At 62.9% G+C, this 17,878-nt stretch overlaps 1 protein-coding gene across 1 annotated transcript in view; it reads left to right on the forward strand.

The window, feature by feature from the left end:
* PIEZO1 (piezo type mechanosensitive ion channel component 1) overlaps positions 1-17,878 on the forward strand; it is a 104,776-nt gene that overhangs the window by 85,660 nt on the left and 1,238 nt on the right. The window contains exons 28-50 of the mRNA XM_050922633.1: positions 265-354; positions 628-716; positions 1,484-1,555; positions 4,518-4,618; positions 5,145-5,232; positions 5,639-5,713; positions 6,271-6,443; positions 6,521-6,633; positions 6,985-7,188; positions 7,877-8,135; positions 8,340-8,528; positions 9,251-9,572; positions 9,849-9,960; positions 10,248-10,395; positions 10,589-10,803; positions 11,253-11,411; positions 11,724-11,871; positions 13,976-14,164; positions 14,648-14,740; positions 15,597-15,769; positions 15,861-15,983; positions 16,598-16,677; positions 17,081-17,279. Coding sequence (XP_050778590.1) covers positions 265-354; positions 628-716; positions 1,484-1,555; positions 4,518-4,618; positions 5,145-5,232; positions 5,639-5,713; positions 6,271-6,443; positions 6,521-6,633; positions 6,985-7,188; positions 7,877-8,135; positions 8,340-8,528; positions 9,251-9,572; positions 9,849-9,960; positions 10,248-10,395; positions 10,589-10,803; positions 11,253-11,411; positions 11,724-11,871; positions 13,976-14,164; positions 14,648-14,740; positions 15,597-15,769; positions 15,861-15,983; positions 16,598-16,677; positions 17,081-17,279 — 3,414 coding nt within the window. The remainder of the gene's footprint in view (positions 1-264; positions 355-627; positions 717-1,483; positions 1,556-4,517; positions 4,619-5,144; positions 5,233-5,638; positions 5,714-6,270; positions 6,444-6,520; positions 6,634-6,984; positions 7,189-7,876; positions 8,136-8,339; positions 8,529-9,250; positions 9,573-9,848; positions 9,961-10,247; positions 10,396-10,588; positions 10,804-11,252; positions 11,412-11,723; positions 11,872-13,975; positions 14,165-14,647; positions 14,741-15,596; positions 15,770-15,860; positions 15,984-16,597; positions 16,678-17,080; positions 17,280-17,878) is intronic.

Here is a 17,878-nt window from a genome sequence, read left to right on the forward strand (position 1 = left end):
CTGGGGACTGGAGGCCCTAGTTCCTGTGGGTCCCCTCCCAGAGGCCAGCAGGGGCTGGAGAGCCCGGCTCCCTGGGGCCCCAGGGGAAGTTGGAGGTGCCAGTGTTCTGCTCCTGGATCCATTGTGCCTCGAACACTAGGGGCGGTGCCCTGGGGGCGGAGGTTGTCTTGCTGTGCTCTGGGGCAGGTGCCTGCAGCACCCGGGTGGGGGCGGCGTGCAGGGCAGGGGCGTGCCCTGGCTCACTGCCCTGTGCTGTCTCCGCAGAGGATTCGCGCTGTACAAGGCCAGAACCCTGAAGAGCATGAGTTCCCACCGGCACGCCGAGGAGAAGTCGCTGGCCCAGCTCAAGCGGCAGTGAGTCAGCGGAGAGGGTGGGCCCCGGGCTAGGGATTCTCACTGCCAACTGCCCCCTCTGCAAACGAGGGCCTGGAGAGCGGCGGCTGCCCGCCTGGTTCCGTGGGGGGAGATGGAACCCCCGAGCTGGGGGTAGGGGAGGAAATGGGCAAGGAGAAGGTCTCCTGTACCCATGCCTGGGGTCCGTGCATGCTACCTGTGATCAGACAGACGGCCGGAGCCCAGGGCCAGACAGCAACAACGCCCAGAGCTGCTCTATGTTTGTGGCTGCAGGATGGAAAGGATCCGGGCGAAGCAGGAGAAGTACCACCTAGGGCAGCACCGCAGCGACTCCGCCGAGGCCCCGGACGAGGACCAGCCAGGTGAGAGTGGCAGGGCCAGCCAGGGGCACGCAGCCTGGTATCATAGGAGCAGCAGCCTCCCTAGCCCAGTGCTAGCTCCTGCTGACACCCCTCAGGCAGTCGTGTGCACCCAGTGCCCTTTGCCGGGCTGGTATCCCCATGGGAGCCTGGCTGCGTAGGACGGGCTGTAGGGCAAGAGAGAACTGGCAGTGGCTTTTGGGGACCTGGGGTGCACAGGGTGGGGCTGCATGGCCCACGCCCGGAGTCCTGGAGTCAGGTGGCCCATAACCTCCCACGCTGAGCAGAGACATCTGTCTGTCCCTCCCTCCCACATGTCTGTCATTTCCCTGCCCCAGGAAGCCCCACATCCATCCCGGTTCTCCCCCAGACCCTCCCTTAGCAGCGCAGCAAGGTTGTTTGCCCTCAGATGGTGCCACCCCCGGGGTTCATGCCCCCACAGCAGCACTAGTTCCTTTGCTGGCCTGGGCGCTGCTGGGGCCACGACTCTGTGCTGTGAAGAGTGTGAGCAAGCTCAGGGTCCTCCCTCCCTGTCCCACTCACCCCCAAGCAGCCTCAGAGGCTGGGTCAGGCACACCAGGCATGTTCATTTCCACTCAGCACATTGGACATGGCCTGTCACCTTGCCTGCTGTGTCCTGCCCCATGCCGAGCTCTGTGCTACGGTCTTGGCTGCTGTGGGGCAGAGTGGCTGGGTGTGAGCTGGTGCGGCCAACAAGCATCTTGCCCCAGCCAACGTGGTCCTCACCCTCCGATGTGCCCGTTCTGCAGAGCCAAGTGGTGAGAAGGACCCTTCCCGGCAGAGGAAGAATTGGTGGCGGCCCTGGTTAGACCATGCCGCAGGTACTGCCCCTCCCCAGCATGGAGCACTAACACGGGCGACTGCCCTCGGCTCTAACCCTTCTGCTGGAGGGTCACTAACACCTGTGGGGGGGCTGCAGCAGAGGCAAGGCTGATCTGCCAGCAATCTCGTCCCCTCTGCAGCCCTGGGGTGGCGGCTCCAATGGTGCCTTCCTCACGGCTGGCACCGGTGCTGGTGGTCTGTCCTGCCCTGCATGGCCCCGAGCCCAGCTCCTCTCCCCTCTGCTTCCCACCCACACTCTAGGGTGCTAACCTGGTGTTTCTGTGCTTGTCGGTACTAATCAGTGAGGGGCTTGGGGACAAATCCTAGGTGCCCAGTGGATCCCCTTTGTAGGGAAGTCCCGGGACAATCTGCCCCCCGAGCAGAGGGTCCTTGGAACCAGGCTTCAGGCTTAAACCTAGGCGGGGCTTGGTTACGTGCACTAACCATGCAGCTACTATGTGTGCAGAATGTCTGCCCTGGGGCCCTGCCTGCAGGGGCGGGTGCCATTCAGATGCTCGTGCGCACCGGTTCCTCCTGGGGAAGTCACTGGTACAAACTGGCACATGGCCCCTGAAAATCCCCGAGTGCCTGGCCATAGAGGTGCCAGTGTGCTCTGTGAGTGCTGCACCCCAGGGCGCTAGCCGCGGGCTCCAGGGCTGGTCGGTGACTGACTGATTGGGATGCAGCTGTTTTAATGCTCATCTAGCAGAGCGCTCGGTGGCTCTTCAGGGACTCCATTCTTGGTGTGTGTGTGTGAGATCGGATTCTTTGGCCATCAGTGTGTATAGGGCTGTCCTCCCCCAACCCTCCACCCAAGGGCATAAAGGGTGTGGAGTCAACCCAACTGCCCCTCAGTTCCTTCTGGCCCCCCCCACCCCCCGTGGCCGCAGGACAGACCAGCGTAGCGTCCACCGGCCCTCTGTGCGCCGTGCCAGCGCTGTGTAGGCAGTTGCTTGATTGCCTCTTGGCAAAGTAGCTGTGTGTATATTTGTCTCCGCTAAGGTTCAGGTAGGCTAGGCAGCCCCCACCCTCGGTATGTGGCACTAGCCACGTGACACAAGTGAAATCTTGGGGGATCAAGGCTGCTGCCCTGTGGCTCACTCCCAAGCCTATTCGCAATGGCCCCTCGCAGTGCCTGGCCTACGTACGAGAGGGATGCGGCCGGAGGGACGAGCTGCCCATTGCTCTTTGTCCAAGTGCACATGGTGCAAGGGACGCCTGCCTGGAGCTGTGAGATTGGATCCAACCTCCCCTGGCTCCAAGAGGGGCTCAGGCAGGGCGCCGTCTCTTGGTCAGTGCCCCAGAGTCCACGCCCAGCTCGCAGGCCGCATCTACTCAAAGCCCTGTTTGCCTGTCGCACCCCAGCATCGCCGTCCTGTGACCGGGGCTGGAAGCAGTGTTGCTCCAGGGTGGAGCCAAGGCGCGGGCACCGTCTCTGGGGCCAGCAGGTCGAGCTGCAAGACGACAGACCTGTGGCTCATCTCAGACTCCACGTGCAAAGGGCCAGAGGCTGGAAACCCCACGTCTGGTGCCTCAGGACCAAACTCCAAGAGCACAGCGGTCTGTGTCACTTTGATACCAGCCCCCAGCCCCGCGGGTATCAGTACTTGGACCACTGTGCCATCCTGCACTGTGCCGATTGCCTGGAAACCGCCTGTGGGACCTGACACCATGGCACCAGCTCTCTTGGTATCTAAGCCAAAGAGGGTGCTGAGCGATTTATCTGTGGGCCAAATAGCCATCAGCTGTCCCTCTGAGGTTGCCTTTCCAAACGGTCAGTGTCGGAGACATGGGTACGCCCAGGTAAGGGAGGTGTCCCTTGTACTGTCCTCTTCTCCACCGGGGCCTGATAGAAGGGTCCCTCCCTCGGAGGAAGTAAAGTCCTCTTCCTCCTCATGTGCTGGGCAGAGCAGGGCTCAGCTCCCACCCTACCCCTCCCCTCCCTCCCTCGGTAGCGCAGTGGAAGAGGAGTCCATGAGAGGCAGCAGAAAGAGACCTCACAGGGAGCTTGGTGAGTCACGCCAGCAGAACAGAATAATTCCAGGACACCGCCATGCTGCACTTGGCCTTTGCTGATAGAGACCAGGGGCCACGGGCACCCCCCAGCGGTTCTCCACAGGTGAAGACATGGTAGGAACTAGCCGTGTTTGACCCACCGCGCCATGGTAGCACTTGTTCCGCTGGACCTGAGGCAGCCTTGGGGGCCTGCCTGAAGAACGTCCTCGTTTCTCAAAGGCAGGGCAGCCCCGCAGAGCTCAGGCTACCCCCCCTCCAAGACGCTGCTCGTTGGAAGAGGCGTCTGGATCGGAGGCCCATTTTGGCAGGGTCATCCTGCTGGTGAATTTCTACCCACCTCCACGCTTGGGAGCCATCAGGAGTGGGAGCCAGCTGGGCAGCTGCCCAGAGAGGACGGTTCCTGACCCTGCAGCAAGAGTGGTTCCTTGAGCTGGGGTGTCCATGTGGCTTCCACGCCCTGCCCGCTTTCCCCACTGCTCCTCTGAGGTCCCGGGGAAGAAACTGGGGCACTGGGCTCCCTTTGTGCCATTGGGTGGAGGTGCGAGGACATCTAGGGTGCAGGCAGGGCCCCACAGACAGGCTCGGGTCTCACACGCGCAGCAAGGGTGGGGTCCGTGGGGAGCCCGCCAGGAGGAGCACCGTGACGAGGGTAATCGGCTGCTCTCTGGGTTGAACTGATGATGCCCTGAGATACGCCGCACTCAGGGCAGCCTCCAGGTTGGCTCTGCCCCCGAGCCATAGGCCTGACTTCACCTTATCCTGGGCTGTGCTGGTCAAAGCCCTACTGAGCCGTCAGTGCTGGGGGGGCTAGTCTGAGCGCCATTCCCGCCCCCCACCAGGAGTCAGGGGGGTGGGGGCAGGGACCTTCCCTCCCCGGCTGCGTCCTCTGCAGGTCCCTCCATGACACCAGCTGTTGTGTGTTGTCTCCCCCCTGGCTTCCCACAGTGCTGCACTCGGGTGAGTATTTCCTCTTCGAGTCGGACAGTGAGGAGGAGGAGGAGGCCAGCTTGGAGGAGCAGAAGCCAGCTAAGCAGAGTGCATTCCAGGTAAGGGCAGCCCTCTGCCGGCCCCGCTGGAGCCGGGCAGCCACCTGCTAGCCGTGGTCATGGCTGGACAAACAGGGTGTCCGGCCGTCTGTCCGCTCTGTCCAGCCGTCCAGCTGCATTCTGTCCACCTGTCCCTGTCCTTATCCATCTGTCTCTCCTCTGTCCAGCCCCATCCCCTGCCCCTCTGTGCCTGTCGGTCTCCATCCCGTATCCTCTTTCACCCTCCTTGGCCAGGCTGCAGACGGCCCCTGGGCTCCCTTGGTGGTGGGTCAGCGTGGTAGTGCCGTCCCCGGGGATAGACAGGACCAGACTCCAATGCCAGGCAGGTTTGCAGACACCCTAGATAGTTTGTGGAGCCTGGTGATATTTTGGCACAAACCTCTGGGAAGCTCGTGTCTGGGCAGGAACCGCCTGCCCTCTGCTCACAAGTTGGGGCAGCGGGGCAGGTTGGTCCTGGGCAGGCCGTGCCTGCGGTGGGGCCAGCAGCTGCCAGACACTGAGCTCTGCCCCTTGTCTCTCGCTCCAGCTGGCGTATCAGGCCTGGGTGACCAATACCAAGTCTGCACTCAAGGAGCGGCAGCGGCAGGACCAGGAGGACGCTGAGTCACCAGCAGGTGGGACTGCCTTGCTCTCCTATGCCCCGTGCCCGGCTCGCCTTGGCTGAGATAGATGGGGGCAGGGAGCCCTCTGGGCTCGCAGCATGTCCCTTCCCAAGCTGGAAGGCACCCTGGCTGGGCATGTCCTGTCCCTTGGAGGGGGTGTCACACCTGGGGAGACCAGCAGCATCCCAGCCCCACGCGGGGAAGGGGTGTCCTTCCCCCTGGCCCAATGGCTCCATTCCCCTCTCCAGGACGTATGTGGTAATCCTTGCTGGACAGGGACTCTGCTCCCCCACATTGCCCACAGGCTCCAGAGGAGCCTTGTCATGGGCCAGCCCCATGGAGGCTGAGCGTGACCGTCTGGGGGCGGCAGGCTGGGCGGGCAGCTGGTTTGAGGGGTGTAACCTGCCCTGCCTTGCAGGGAATGGCGGAGACGGAGACGTCTGTGAGGCTCAGACGCTTGAAGAGCCTGAGGACCAAGAGGAGGAGGACACAGGTGGATGGGAAGCTCTGGGAGATGGGGAGAGCTGGGGGTTCACATCCCCTATGGCACGGGCACCCCATAGCCCTGACTGCCTCCCCTCCATGCCAGGCCCCACTCCCTCCCCCCGCACACCCAGAGTGGGATTGGCCAGAGTGTGCTCCCCATGGGGACGACCTGCTCTGCTCCCCCCAGGGCCCGGGGAGGGGACGTGCCCACAGCCAACAGGGCAATGCAGCCATGCCCCAAGGGGGTTGACAGGAGGCGGGGGCTGCAGACTGGACCCTGCTCTGTGCCTGGCAGGAGGGAGGGGGCACCACTCACCCTAAGCCCAGCGTGGTAAGGCCAGGGCCGTGTGGGCCTCCAGCCCCACTCTGGGCTGGGAGCGGGGGACTCAGCCAGACTCCTGGGGTTCACCTCGCCTGCGGTGCTGCCAGGCCCTTGTGAGAGCAGCCAGGCGCTGAGTGAGCCGTGGGGGAGACCAGCCCGGGCCCTCCCTGACCTCTGGGTGGAGGGGGCCCTCCTGAAGCTGGGTGCCGCGGTTCCAGAAAGCAGCTGTCCCCTCCCTGCAGAGAGAAGCAACATGGTGCAGCGGGCGCTGAACATGGTGCGTTTCCTGTGGGTGCTGTGCCAGGCCACGGTGGACGGGCTCACCCAGTGGCTCCACGCCTTCACCAGGGAGCACAGGGACATGTCCACCGTCCTGTGGGTGGAGAGATACGTCCTCACCCAGAAGCTGTGCCAGGTAGGTGTGGGCAGGGCGAGGAGCGCTGCAGGCACCAGGCCGAGGGGCGCTGGGTGACGCTGCTGTTCCCTTGGCAGGGAGACGAGGTGCACAGCGGGGTCCTGGATGACCTGTACCAGCCGGCGCCGGGCGACGAAACGGGCCTGCAGGCAGCCGCCACCGTGGACTCTCACAACAGCATGGCTTCAAGGCAGGTGCATAGATGGTCTAGGGGGCCTGGGCAGGGGCAGCTCAGCCTGGAGCCGGGTTACTCTGCCTCCTTCTCTGCAGCCTGGTGCCCTCTCCGGTCACCTCTCTGGCCCCCCACCCCGGGGATCCCTCCCCCATGGCAGCCAGGTCTGCTGCTCCTCCCCTCCTGCCCCCTGTGCTGCTGCTGCTTGACCACCGGGGGCAGCACTATGGCTTTCCCCCTGCCACACCAACCCCGCCATTCCCACCTCTGAAGCCCAGCCTCGCCCAGGCCAGGGGGCTGCAATGCTTCCCCCAATGCAAGCCCTGGCTGCTCAGGGAGAGCCTGACCCTGTGCTCGTTGCCCTCCCAGTGGGTGCGACGGAGGAGACCTTCTCAGCAGTGGGGCTGAGGGCACCGATGACACCACCTCCCCCCTGACAACTGGCTACCACAGTGAGGAGCAGATAATGGCCCTGGGCTCCCAGGAGGATGTGGAGCGGATCCAGGGGTCTCAGGAGCTCCTGGTGTATCCCAGGAACCGGATCCGAACGGCCAGCGAGCTGCTCTCCAACAGGTAGTGGAAGGCTCAGAGTGAGAGCCGGGTCCATTCAAAGCATTGTGGGAAAGCCATGCAAATTAGCATGGCTCTGGCTAGGAAGGACCTAGCCTCCGAAGCCTGCAGCAGCCACCTGCTCACGAAGCCTGCAGCAGCCACCTGCTCACCGGGCTGTGCTCTTTCATTTCACCGGGGTGCATGGCAGCCTCTAGTCTGCGTCACTGCTCCATGGCTGCTCCGCCATCCCCCATGGCCGGAAGCTCCGGGCAGTACCCCTGGGGCTCAGTGCTCTGCACACGTAGGTGAGAGACCCGGTTCGGTCTGTGCATTGATCTCCCAGGAACTCAGCCAGGCCCTGGGAGAAGGAGAGCTCTTTGCTCTGGGCTCCTGGAGTCCTGTGCAGCTTGCCTGAGCCAGAAGACGGGCAGTGAAAGGGCGGCAGGCGCTGGGATGTGGGGGGATCCCTGGGGAAGGCATTGCTAGGATCCTGGCGGGCAGAGCAGGCCTGTACACGAAGACCCAGCTCCTGTGTAAATGGCACTCGCTCCAGGTGGGCAGCACCCCAAACACAGGCCTCTGCCCTTGGAGAGGGTTTCCCTTAGCTGGTAGCAGAGCAGGCCCCTTATCCGATCGCTGGGCGCACTGGGCGTATCCCCTGATCCCACAGGCAGGAGGATCAGCCCACATCTGGCTCTGTGCTTCCCAGGCAAAAGTACTTCCAGGAGCTGGAGGAGTCGGAGCAGTTCTACCAGTCCCAGAACCGCTTCCTCAAGCTGCTGCTGGCCCTGTACCGCTTCGTGGCTGCCCATTCCGAGCTGCTCTGCTACTTCATCATCATCCTCAACAACATGGTGTCCGCGTCCATCATCTCCCTCTTCCTGCCCATCCTGGTCTTCCTGTGGGCCATGCTCTCCATCCCGCGGCCCAGCAAGCGCTTCTGGATGACGGCTATCATCTTCACCGAGGTGGGTGCCCGCTCCAGGCTGGCTCCTGGGTGCTGGAAATGCAGGCACTGCCATGCCAGCCTTCACTCTGCCCCCCGCTGAGCTGGGGCAGGGCTTGTTGAGCCCTGGGTCCTGCCTGGCTGCACGGTGGGGTGAGGCGTGTGGCTGCAGCTGAGCTCTGGGGCTGCGCGTGGGCTCCCCGCTGATCCCCTCTCCCCTCCGCAGGTGATGGTGGTGGTGAAATACCTCTTCCAGTTTGGGTTCTTCCCCTGGAACAGCTACTCCTCACTGGTGCGGAACGATGCCAAGCCCTTCTTCCCGCCGCGCATCCTGGGCCTGGAGAAGACCGACCGCTACCTCAAGTTTGATCTCGTCCAGCTCATGGCTCTGTTTTTCCACCGCTCCCTCCTGCTGGTAAGAGCTGGGGTACGTTGGGGCCGATGTGTACAGCTTGTGGCTGAACTGCCATGGGGCCACCTGCCTGAACTCTTGGGAGCGAGGCCTTCAGACTCACTGCCCCAGGCGGGGGGATGGCCCTAGCCCTGGGTCCACCAAGCTCCAGGAAGCTTGGTAGCAGAGGTGGGGTGCTGGAATTTGGGGTGGCAGCCTTTTCCAAAGCTAGAGGTACACCCCTGGGGGTGTAGGACCAGGTGAGGGCACAGATAGCCTCTGAATGGCTCCTTGGCACAGAAATCAGTCGCTCGTGGTTCTGGCTGTCTTCGAGCAGTGAGGCCAATGTAACCAGTCCAGCATGTCTGCCTGAGGTCAGGGCGCTGGAGACACTCGCTCGGAGTGGGGTGTCACCCCCCAGGTTTCAGGAGGTGCCAGCGGTGGTGCCATAAGTGGGGTTAGTGATTTGGGAAGGAAGCGGGAGGGTGATGGGGGGCACAGTGCTAGCTGGGGGAAGGTGTCTGGTGCCCGGTGCCCAGCCTCTGACAACACACACAGGTTGTGGTGGGGCTTGTTTCACTGGAGGGGGCTCAGCTTCCGAATCCTGAGAAGCGCCTGGTGAGGGATAGCACAGCCGGACATGCCATGCCAAGCTTTAGGCTGGGCACCGCAGTGCCCTGATCCCGACCCCCAGGCCCCCATCCCCAGCCGGCTGGCACTGACCCTGGGTGCCCCCTCCCCTGCAGTGTTACGGCCTGTGGGATCACAAGGAGGATGCCTTCGCCAAGTGGAAGCGCGAGGCCGAGCGGGCGGAGGAGGAGAAGCGCGAGGCTGAGGCAGCAGAGCCGGCAGCGGAGCCGCCACCCGTGCTGGACAGGGGGGATGCTGCAGAGCCCCCAGCAGTGAATGGGGCAGAGGCAGAGGTGGTGGCAGCAGGGCTGGAGCTGGAGCCCCAGCTCCAGGAGAAGGGGGCCGGGGAGGGGGAGAAGGGGAGCCACCTGCGCTTCCGGAAGAAGAAGGAGAAGAGGAGGTGGACCAAGAAGTGGAAAGCGGCAGCAACAGTGGCAGGTACATGGGCGGGGGGCTCTGGGGGTGTGAGCACAGTCCCCACTGGGGGGCGCTAAGGACCCTGGCAGGGTCGCTGGGCCATTCTGCTGGGATCCCCCTTAGAAACCCTGGCACTGTGGGGACCCGCTGCCAGAGAGGGCTGGGGGGTGCCCGTCCGTGCAGAGCACAGTGCTCTCTCGCCCCACCCATCCGAGAGGCAGAACCCCACGTGCTCGCTGCCCCCAGCCCACCAGGGCCAGGTATGCTGAGGGCTAACCCTTGATTTCTGAACGGCAGGGGAGGCAGAGGAGGAGGAGGCAGAGGAGGAGGAGGAAGAGAAGAAGCACAGCCCAGCCCGGGAGAAGCTGAAGTCTGCTGGGCTCAGAGTCAAGCTCTTCCTCCTGGCTGTGTAAGTGACCCCAACCCTCAACTGGAGGGACAGCCTCCGAGCCTGCCACCGCTGCACACCCTGACCCTGTCCCTGCCACCCCCTTCCCAGAGATTTGTCAGGTGCGGGAGGGGAGGAGATGCCCACTTCTATGAACCAAACATTTGATTTGCTGGATGGCTGCTGGCGGGCCCCTGGCTGCCTGTCGGGACCCGGGGGGCAGGGCCCTGCCCCTCAGCTGCCTGGGGGTACCCAGGGGTGCCCTGGCTGAGCAGCCCAACCAGTCTGAGTTCCTCGCGTACTTTCAGGGCACAGAACATGTACCAGCCACTGCGGGGCTTCTTCTGCGCCATCCTGCACACCAAGTATCAGGCTGCTACTGACGTCTATGCCCTCATGTTCCTGGCAGACGTGGTTGACTTCATCATCATCATCTTCGGCTTCTGGGCCTTTGGGGTAAGCCGGGCCCCAGGGCTGGGCTGCTGAGCTGGCCACTCCCCTGGGGGCCTGCACCACCCACTGCTCCAGGCCAGACCCCTGCCTCGCTAACCTGCTCCAGCCTTCCTGCGGGGCTGGCTCCTGGGCTACCCAGTCGGGCACACAGCTAGGCGTTGTGCCCTGTAATGGCCCATCTCTCTTCTTCCCCCAGAAACACTCAGCCGCTGCTGACATCACCTCCTCGCTGTCGGACGACCAGGTGCCGGAGGCCTTTCTGGTCATGCTGCTCATCCAGTTCTCCACCATGGTCATCGACCGAGCCCTCTATCTCCGCAAGACCGTGCTGGGCAAGCTCATCTTCCAGGTCATCCTGGTCTTCGGCATCCACCTCTGGATGTTCTTCATCCTGCCAGCAGTCACCGAAAGGTAGTGCGGCCTCGGGGAAGTGGGGCAGCCGTCGGGCACCTCATTCGCTCCAGCCCAGGCCCAGCGGTCCAGAAGATGAGGGCACTGCACAGCGCTCTGCTCCCAGATAATCCCAGCCCAGACCCTCATAGTTCCAGAGAGGAGGGTGGCCCTGTGGTCAAAGTCCAGGTTCTAGGGAGACTGGACGCCTGGTTTCTATTCCCATCTTGCCATTGGTTTCTCTGGGCAGGTAATTCCCTGGGGGGGAGCAGCTAGATCGATGAGCGTCTGCAGAGAGGACGTCCGCACTCAGTGCGAATTGTTCATTACACAGCCCCTTAATGCACAGGCTGTGCGGGGTCTGGCCTGGCCAGGCGGGAGCTGAGAACTGTAGTGATGCACAAATTGCCCTGACATCTGCCAGCCTCCCCGTCTCGCTGACGTCTCTTCCCCCGGCTCTGCCCCTGCAGGATGTTCAGCCTGAACACAGTAGCCCAACTGTGGTACTTCGTGAAGTGCATCTATTTCGCTCTGTCGGCCTATCAGATCCGCTGCGGCTACCCGACTCGCATCCTGGGCAACTTCCTGACCAAAAAATACAACCACCTCAATCTCTTCCTCTTCCAAGGGTAACGGGGACCTGCCCCTTGATCTCAGCTGGGATGGGCTCCACCCCGGCACCCGTACCCCTGAGCCTCACTCCCCAGGAGTGTGTGCAGGGACTGTACAGCACTGATGCCAGGAACAGGAGTGAAGAAGGATCCTGTTCCCAGGACCCTGGGGGAGGTAGAATGGGATGGACCATCCTGGCATTTGGCCAGGACCCCAGGGCTGCCCCTGAGCAGGAGATCCTGGGGAGGGGCACCCAGGGTGGACAGAGGGCAGATTGTTCCCCCAAGGGTGCAGCCGGTGACTGCTCACTCTCCCGTTGCCCATGACAGGTTTCGCCTGGTGCCCTTCCTAGTGGAGCTGCGGGCCGTGATGGACTGGGTCTGGACCGACACCACCCTGTCCCTCTCCAACTGGATGTGCGTGGAGGACATTTACGCCAACATCTTCATCATCAAGTGCAGCCGGGAGACTGAGAAGGTAGGGCTCCCTGTCCCTGCTGCCCTCCCACCGCCCTGCGCCATGCCGTGCTGGAAACGGAGACCTGGCATGCTCCCACCCCCAGCCTTTTGGGAAAGGAGGAACCTAGGCAGGAAGGATGGGCTCCCTCTAAACCCAAGTGGAGCCAGACTGCTGGCGTGTATAGCTACAAATGTCAGAGAGGATTTTCTAAACTAAGCCGACAGGTGTGGAGGAGCACACGGTTCAGGCAGACGCATCCCGTAGGAGTGAAATCATTGAAGGGGAACTCTGTACCCTGGGAAATAAGCTAGTAACGTCCAGGGAGGAGCTAGTGAGGTACAGTCAAATATCCAAGAGTCTCATTTAAATATAACACAGGAAGGCAAGCAGCTGAATAATGACACAATGTACAAGTGCTTCTCTACAAATACTGGCAGCCTACATACTAAGAAAGGTGATCTAGGACGGCTGGCATGGAATGAGGCTATTGATCGAATAGGAATGCCAGACGCTTGGTGGAATGGTGATAATCAATGAGGCGCAGTAATAGCAGAATGACAGAGTCGATCGCCTTAGTAGGGGAGTGGCGCTGTGTGGGAAAGCAGAGTCAATACAGTAAAAATCTTAAATGAATCAAACTGCCCCTTAGGATCTCTGAGGCTAGGAATTCCGTGCCTGCGTGATCAGAGCATAGCAGTAGGAAGGTACTGCCGACCCCCTGCCCAGGATGGTGATGGGGATTGTGACGTGCTCGGGGAGATTTGAGAGGCTACGAAAACAGAAAACCCAGTGATCCTGGGGGATTTCAACTACCCCTGGATTGACTGGGACCATGTCACCACATGATATGGACCAAGTCATGCACACTGGAAAAATAATCCCAATGGTACATAAATTAGCTGTTACCGCTCAATAAAGATCTTGGAGTCACTGTGGCTAATTCTCTGAAAACGTCTGCACAATGTGCAGCCGCAGTCAAAAAAGCTATGTTAGAACTGGAAAAGGTACAGAGAACGGCAACGAAAATGATGAGGGGTCTGGAACAGCTTCCATGTGAGGAGAGATTAAAAAGACAGGGGCTGTTGAGCTTGGAAAAGAGATGACTAAGAGATGGTATGATTGAGGTCTATAAAAACATGATTGTTGTGGAGAACGTGAATAAGGAAGTGTTATTTACCCCTTCACATAACACAAGTACCAGGGGACACCAATGAAATTAATAGGCAGCAGGTTTAAAACAAACAAAAGGAAGGATTTCTTCACCCAATTCCCAGTCAACCTGTGGAGCTCCTTGCCAAGAGATGTTGTGAAGGCCAAGACTATAACAGGGCCAAAAAAAAGAACTAGATAAGCTTATGGAAGATAGGTCCATCAATGGCTATTGGCCAAGACAGTCAGAGATCCCACGCTCTGGGTATCCTTGGGCCTCTATTTGCCAGAAGCTGGGAATGGACGATAGGGGATCACATTCTCTCTGGGGCACCTGGCACTGGCCACTGTCGGTAGACACACTACTGGGCTAGATGGACCTTTGGTCTGATCCAGTCTGGCCGTTCTTATGCCCAGGCCTGGGGACTTGAAGCTGAAAGGGTATTAGGGACAGGGTAGGGTGGAGAACATGAGAGGGAAGGGCAGGGTGGGTGAGCTGGTAGGGCGGGGGGCTGGGTGGTGTAGCAAGCTCTTTCTGAGTTCCAGGACAAGTGAAACGAGTTTGAGGATCTCAGCTCAGTCCCTGGCATTTCTTCAGCCCCAGAATGTGGCTTGTTCTGATTCAGCTGACAGCCCTGCTTGGCAGAGTCCAGGACTGGCAGAGCAGGAGGCTGTGGGTTGGGGCTTGGGCATCAGCTGAGCTGCGTTGCAAGGAGCCCAGGGTCAAATAACGGGGGCCAGGGCTGGGATTGAGGGGTATCCGCGGGGGGGTGTGGGGAGACCATGCGCTCCACAGTCACTGAGGTTTTAACTGAGCGTGATCCTCATGCCCCGGAGGGTGGGAAAGGCCTTGAGCCATTAGCGCAGCCATCTCACGGGGCAGGGCGCCAGAGGGGTCTGTCCCTTCCCAGGCCCGGGCAGTGCCTGCTGGGAGCCCCACTGGCCCCGAGCTGAGCCCACCCTCTCCCCACAGAAATATCCCCAGCCCAAGGGCCAGAAGAAGAAGAAGATTGTCAAGTATGGCATGGGCGGCCTTATCATCCTCTTCCTCATCTGCATCATCTGGTTCCCGCTGCTCTTCATGTCGCTGGTGCGCTCCGTGGTGGGTGTGGTCAACCACCCTATCGACGTCACCGTCACCCTCCAGCTGGGGGGCTACGAGGTAATGGCCAGGCCAGGCCCCGGGCATCCCACGGGGGGGAGCTCTGATCACCATCAGGGCAGTGCCGGGGCCCTGCCCAGATCTGGCTGCTGGGTGGCGAGAGGGAGGGGGGCTGGGAACCGTTCTGGGTTTGAGCTCAGACTGCCCCTTGGCGGGATAGGGAGTCGGGGCCGCTGGCTGGGGAGGCCTGGCCTGTGCACCCCTCACTGCAGCGAGGGCAGGTATCAGGGTAAGGGCCCGGACTCTTGGGTTCCATGGCTGTGCCTGCCCCCCGTAACCCTGGGCACGCAGGGTCCACAGGATGCTTTGAGACCCTCGGCCAGATGGGGCTGCAGCTCCAGTTGCCCCGGGGGTTCCCAGTGGGTGCAGCGCGGCAGGGGGAGGCTGGTGCTGCTGCCTGGCTGCCCTGGGGGTGCCAGTGCTGGGGCTGTCCCCGCCCGCTCCCCTGCCTGACCCCGGCTCCCCTTCCCCGCTGCCTCGCAGCCGCTCTTCACTATGAGCGCCCAGCAGCAGTCCATCCAGCCCTTCACGCCCCAGGACTACGAGGCGCTCACCAACCAGTTTGAAAGGCAGCCGGTAAGGGGCCCACCCCCCAGCCGTGGGGGTGTGGCCGGGCGGAGCCGTGGTGGGGGTGAGGGGCAGATCCTGGCTCCCAGGGGGTGGACTAAGGGGGTGAGCGTGGGGGCCTGGGGAGGGGCTGGCCATGCTCACACTCACCCATCCTCTCCCACAGAGGGGCCATGCTGGGAGGTACCCATGGGCATGGGCTGGACCGAGCGTCCCCATCTGCTCCCAATGGGGAGCGGGGCTGCTGCCAGTGCTGGCTGCCCATGCTCTGCTCCTGCTGCCAGGCCAGAGCCTGCCCCCTTTACACCCGGCGGGAGTCGCACCCACGCCTGCCTGTCCCTAATGTGCACAAAGGCAGCGACTGCTCCAGCCCAGAGGCCTGATCGCCTGGGGCGGGGGCCGTGCCCCACACTCCCACCCTGATGGTCACTCCCCGCTCCTGGTGTCAGGGATTGCGGGGGTGGGCCATGGCTGGGGCAGGACTGTCGGGCAGGGGCTGTGTCTGGGGCAGGGCTTTTGGGCGGGGTCCCTGCCCTGCCACTCCCCCCTGCCCTGACGGGCTCTCCCTGCCCCCGCTGTCAGTGAGGGGTGGGGCTGTCAGGCAGGGGCCCTGCCCCACACTCCCACGCCGCCGGTCTCTCCACACCCTCAGGGGCTGGGGCTGTTGGGTGGGGGCCGTGGGTGGGACAGGGCTGTTAGGCAGGAGCTGGGGCCAGGGCTAGGGCTGGGGCTGTCAGGCGGGGTCCTCTCCCCACCCCCAATGTCAGTGAGGGGCCGGGGCTGGGACAGGGCTGTCGGGTGGGGGCTGTGTCTGGGGTGGGGCTGCCCTGCCCCCCCCCCGCCCTGACATCTCTCGCACTGGCAGGTGGCCATGCAGTTCATCACGCTGTATGGCTATGAGGACATCGTGACGGCGCGCATCGAGGGCAGCTCGGGCTCGCTCTGGAGCATCAGCCCCCCCAGCCGCGAGCAGATGCGGCGGGAGCTGCTGAACGGCTCATCGGACATCACGCTGCGGCTCACCTGGACCTTCCAGAGGTACCGGCCAGGACCAGGTGGGGGGCCCTGCCGCCCTCAGGGCCTGCGCCCTGCTCCAAGCTCACCCTGCCTTCCCTCTCTCTCCTGGCAGGGACCTGGGCAAGGGTGGCACGGTGGAGCACACCTTCGACAAGCACACCACTGACCTGCAGCCGGGCACCTCCGTCCGCACTGAGCTCGCCAACCTGCTGCAGGGAACCAGGGACACCCCCGTGTGAGTGCGGGCCCTGTGCCGCCCCACCCCAGGGACAGACCGGGGAGAGCAGAGGAGGGGCTGGAAACCTCTGATTATACCCTTCCCGCCCTGCGATGAAGCATCAGCTGCCCAGTGGCAGGGGTGCCAGGGCATCACACGGCTGCCCAGCAGCGGTGTCGGTGCAGTGGAGTGCCAGGGCCGTTGGGGCCCCACGTCATGGGGGTCGGGGGAGGAATAGCTTCTCCCTGCAGGGCTCTGGGGAGAGCACAACAGGAGTGGGGGGTTGGCTCTGGGCCCGATAATGGGGGGCAGGTCTGAGTCAGCTACAGGACTCTGAGTGGAGTGACTAGGGTGGGGTGGAGTCACAGGTGACTCAGGTGAATACCATGAAGGGCAGGTTCTGGCTGGGTCCAGCAAGGCCTGGGGGCCCATCCCTGAGCACTGGGCCAAGACCCATCCCCACAGCGCAGCCAGGAGGGAATGGCCTGTCAGGGAGCGGGAAATGGCGCCATGCGAGCTGTCTGACAGCCCCCCCCACCCATCACCCTATGCCCAGCTCCCCCAGAGCCTGGCCACCCCAAGAGGTGCAGGAATGCTCGTCCCAGCTCCCCTCACCCCCCTTTGTGTTGCAGGCAAGTCCCCCATCTCTTCCCCACGTACATCCGTGCGCCCAACGGCCCAGAGGCCAACCCTGTCAAGCAGCTGCTGCCAGGTGAGCGGACTGGAGTCTGAGCCATGGGGGCTGGGGCTGCTTGGTGTGGGGAGGGACTTGCCCTAGGGTGCCAGAGAGCAGGGGCTCAGCCCCTGGTTTCTAGGGTGACGGGTGTCCTCAGGTTCTGTGCTGCTGGCAGTGTTGGGGCCTCGGTTCCTTGGAGGGGGGCAGCCAAGGGGAAAATGGCCCCCTTTGCCTCTCCAGCTGCTGGGCTGCCAGGCCCCGGGGGTGCTGCTGCAGGGTCGGGCCTGGCAGAGGAACTGTGGGATGGGGTTGCTGGGGGCATGGCCCAGCAGCAGCCACTTTGGGAGGTGGCCGGGCTAAGTGCCCGGGAAGCCAGCCAGGTGGGTGCTGGGGGAGGTGTCCTGGGCGAGCCCCCAGCCCTGACCCCCCTGTCCCACAGAGGAGGAGGAGAGCTACCTGGGCGTGAAGGTGCAGCTGAAGCGGGAGCGCGTGGGCACCGGGGGCGGCAATGACAGCTTCCTGGAGTGGTGGGTGGTGCAGCTGAGCGAGTGCCAGCAGCAGGCCTGCAACATCCTGCCCATGGTGATCTTCAACGACAAGGTCAGCCCACCCAGCCTGGGCTTCCTGGCCGGCTACGGGTGAGTGCCAGGGCCCCTTCCACAACCAGCCCCCACCGGGCACCAGCCCTGGGCCACCCAGGGCTCTGCAGTGTGAGGAGGGGAGGGATAGTAGCCTTGGGGGCTGCATGGGGGTGGATATCAGCCAGGGCTGCCCAGCTGCTCTATAGTCTGAGGGGGTGGAAGGATGGCAGCCCAGGGCTCTGTTGTACGGGGGGGGGGGAGATGAGCAGGGTGCCCCCCTCTGCAGTATTAGGGCAACCCCTGGGCTTGCTGGTACAAGGCAGGGAGCGTACCCCCTCTGCAGTATGAGGGGGACATACTAGCCCTGGGAAGCCCCTGGGCTCAGTGGGGCATTACTCCCTTTGGCCTGGAGGCCTTTCTGGGGGGACTCCCTGGCCTATCCCCTACCATGGTCCAAACGGCCATGCTGGCAGAAGAGCTCAGGGCCTCCTGCTCCCGGTGCCCCCCATCCCTCACCCCAAGGAACACAGGAGTGCGCTCGGGATGGCCTCCTGGAGCTTGCCGGCTTCCCAACAGGAGTCCAGCTGGCCCCATCGCTTGGAACCAGGCCCGAAGCAGCAGGGCCCAGCAGCTGCAGGGAAGGGCTCTGCCCCCAG

Source organism: Gopherus flavomarginatus, chromosome 14, assembly GCF_025201925.1.
Source record: "Gopherus flavomarginatus isolate rGopFla2 chromosome 14, rGopFla2.mat.asm, whole genome shotgun sequence".
Taxonomy (NCBI): domain Eukaryota; kingdom Metazoa; phylum Chordata; order Testudines; family Testudinidae; genus Gopherus; species Gopherus flavomarginatus.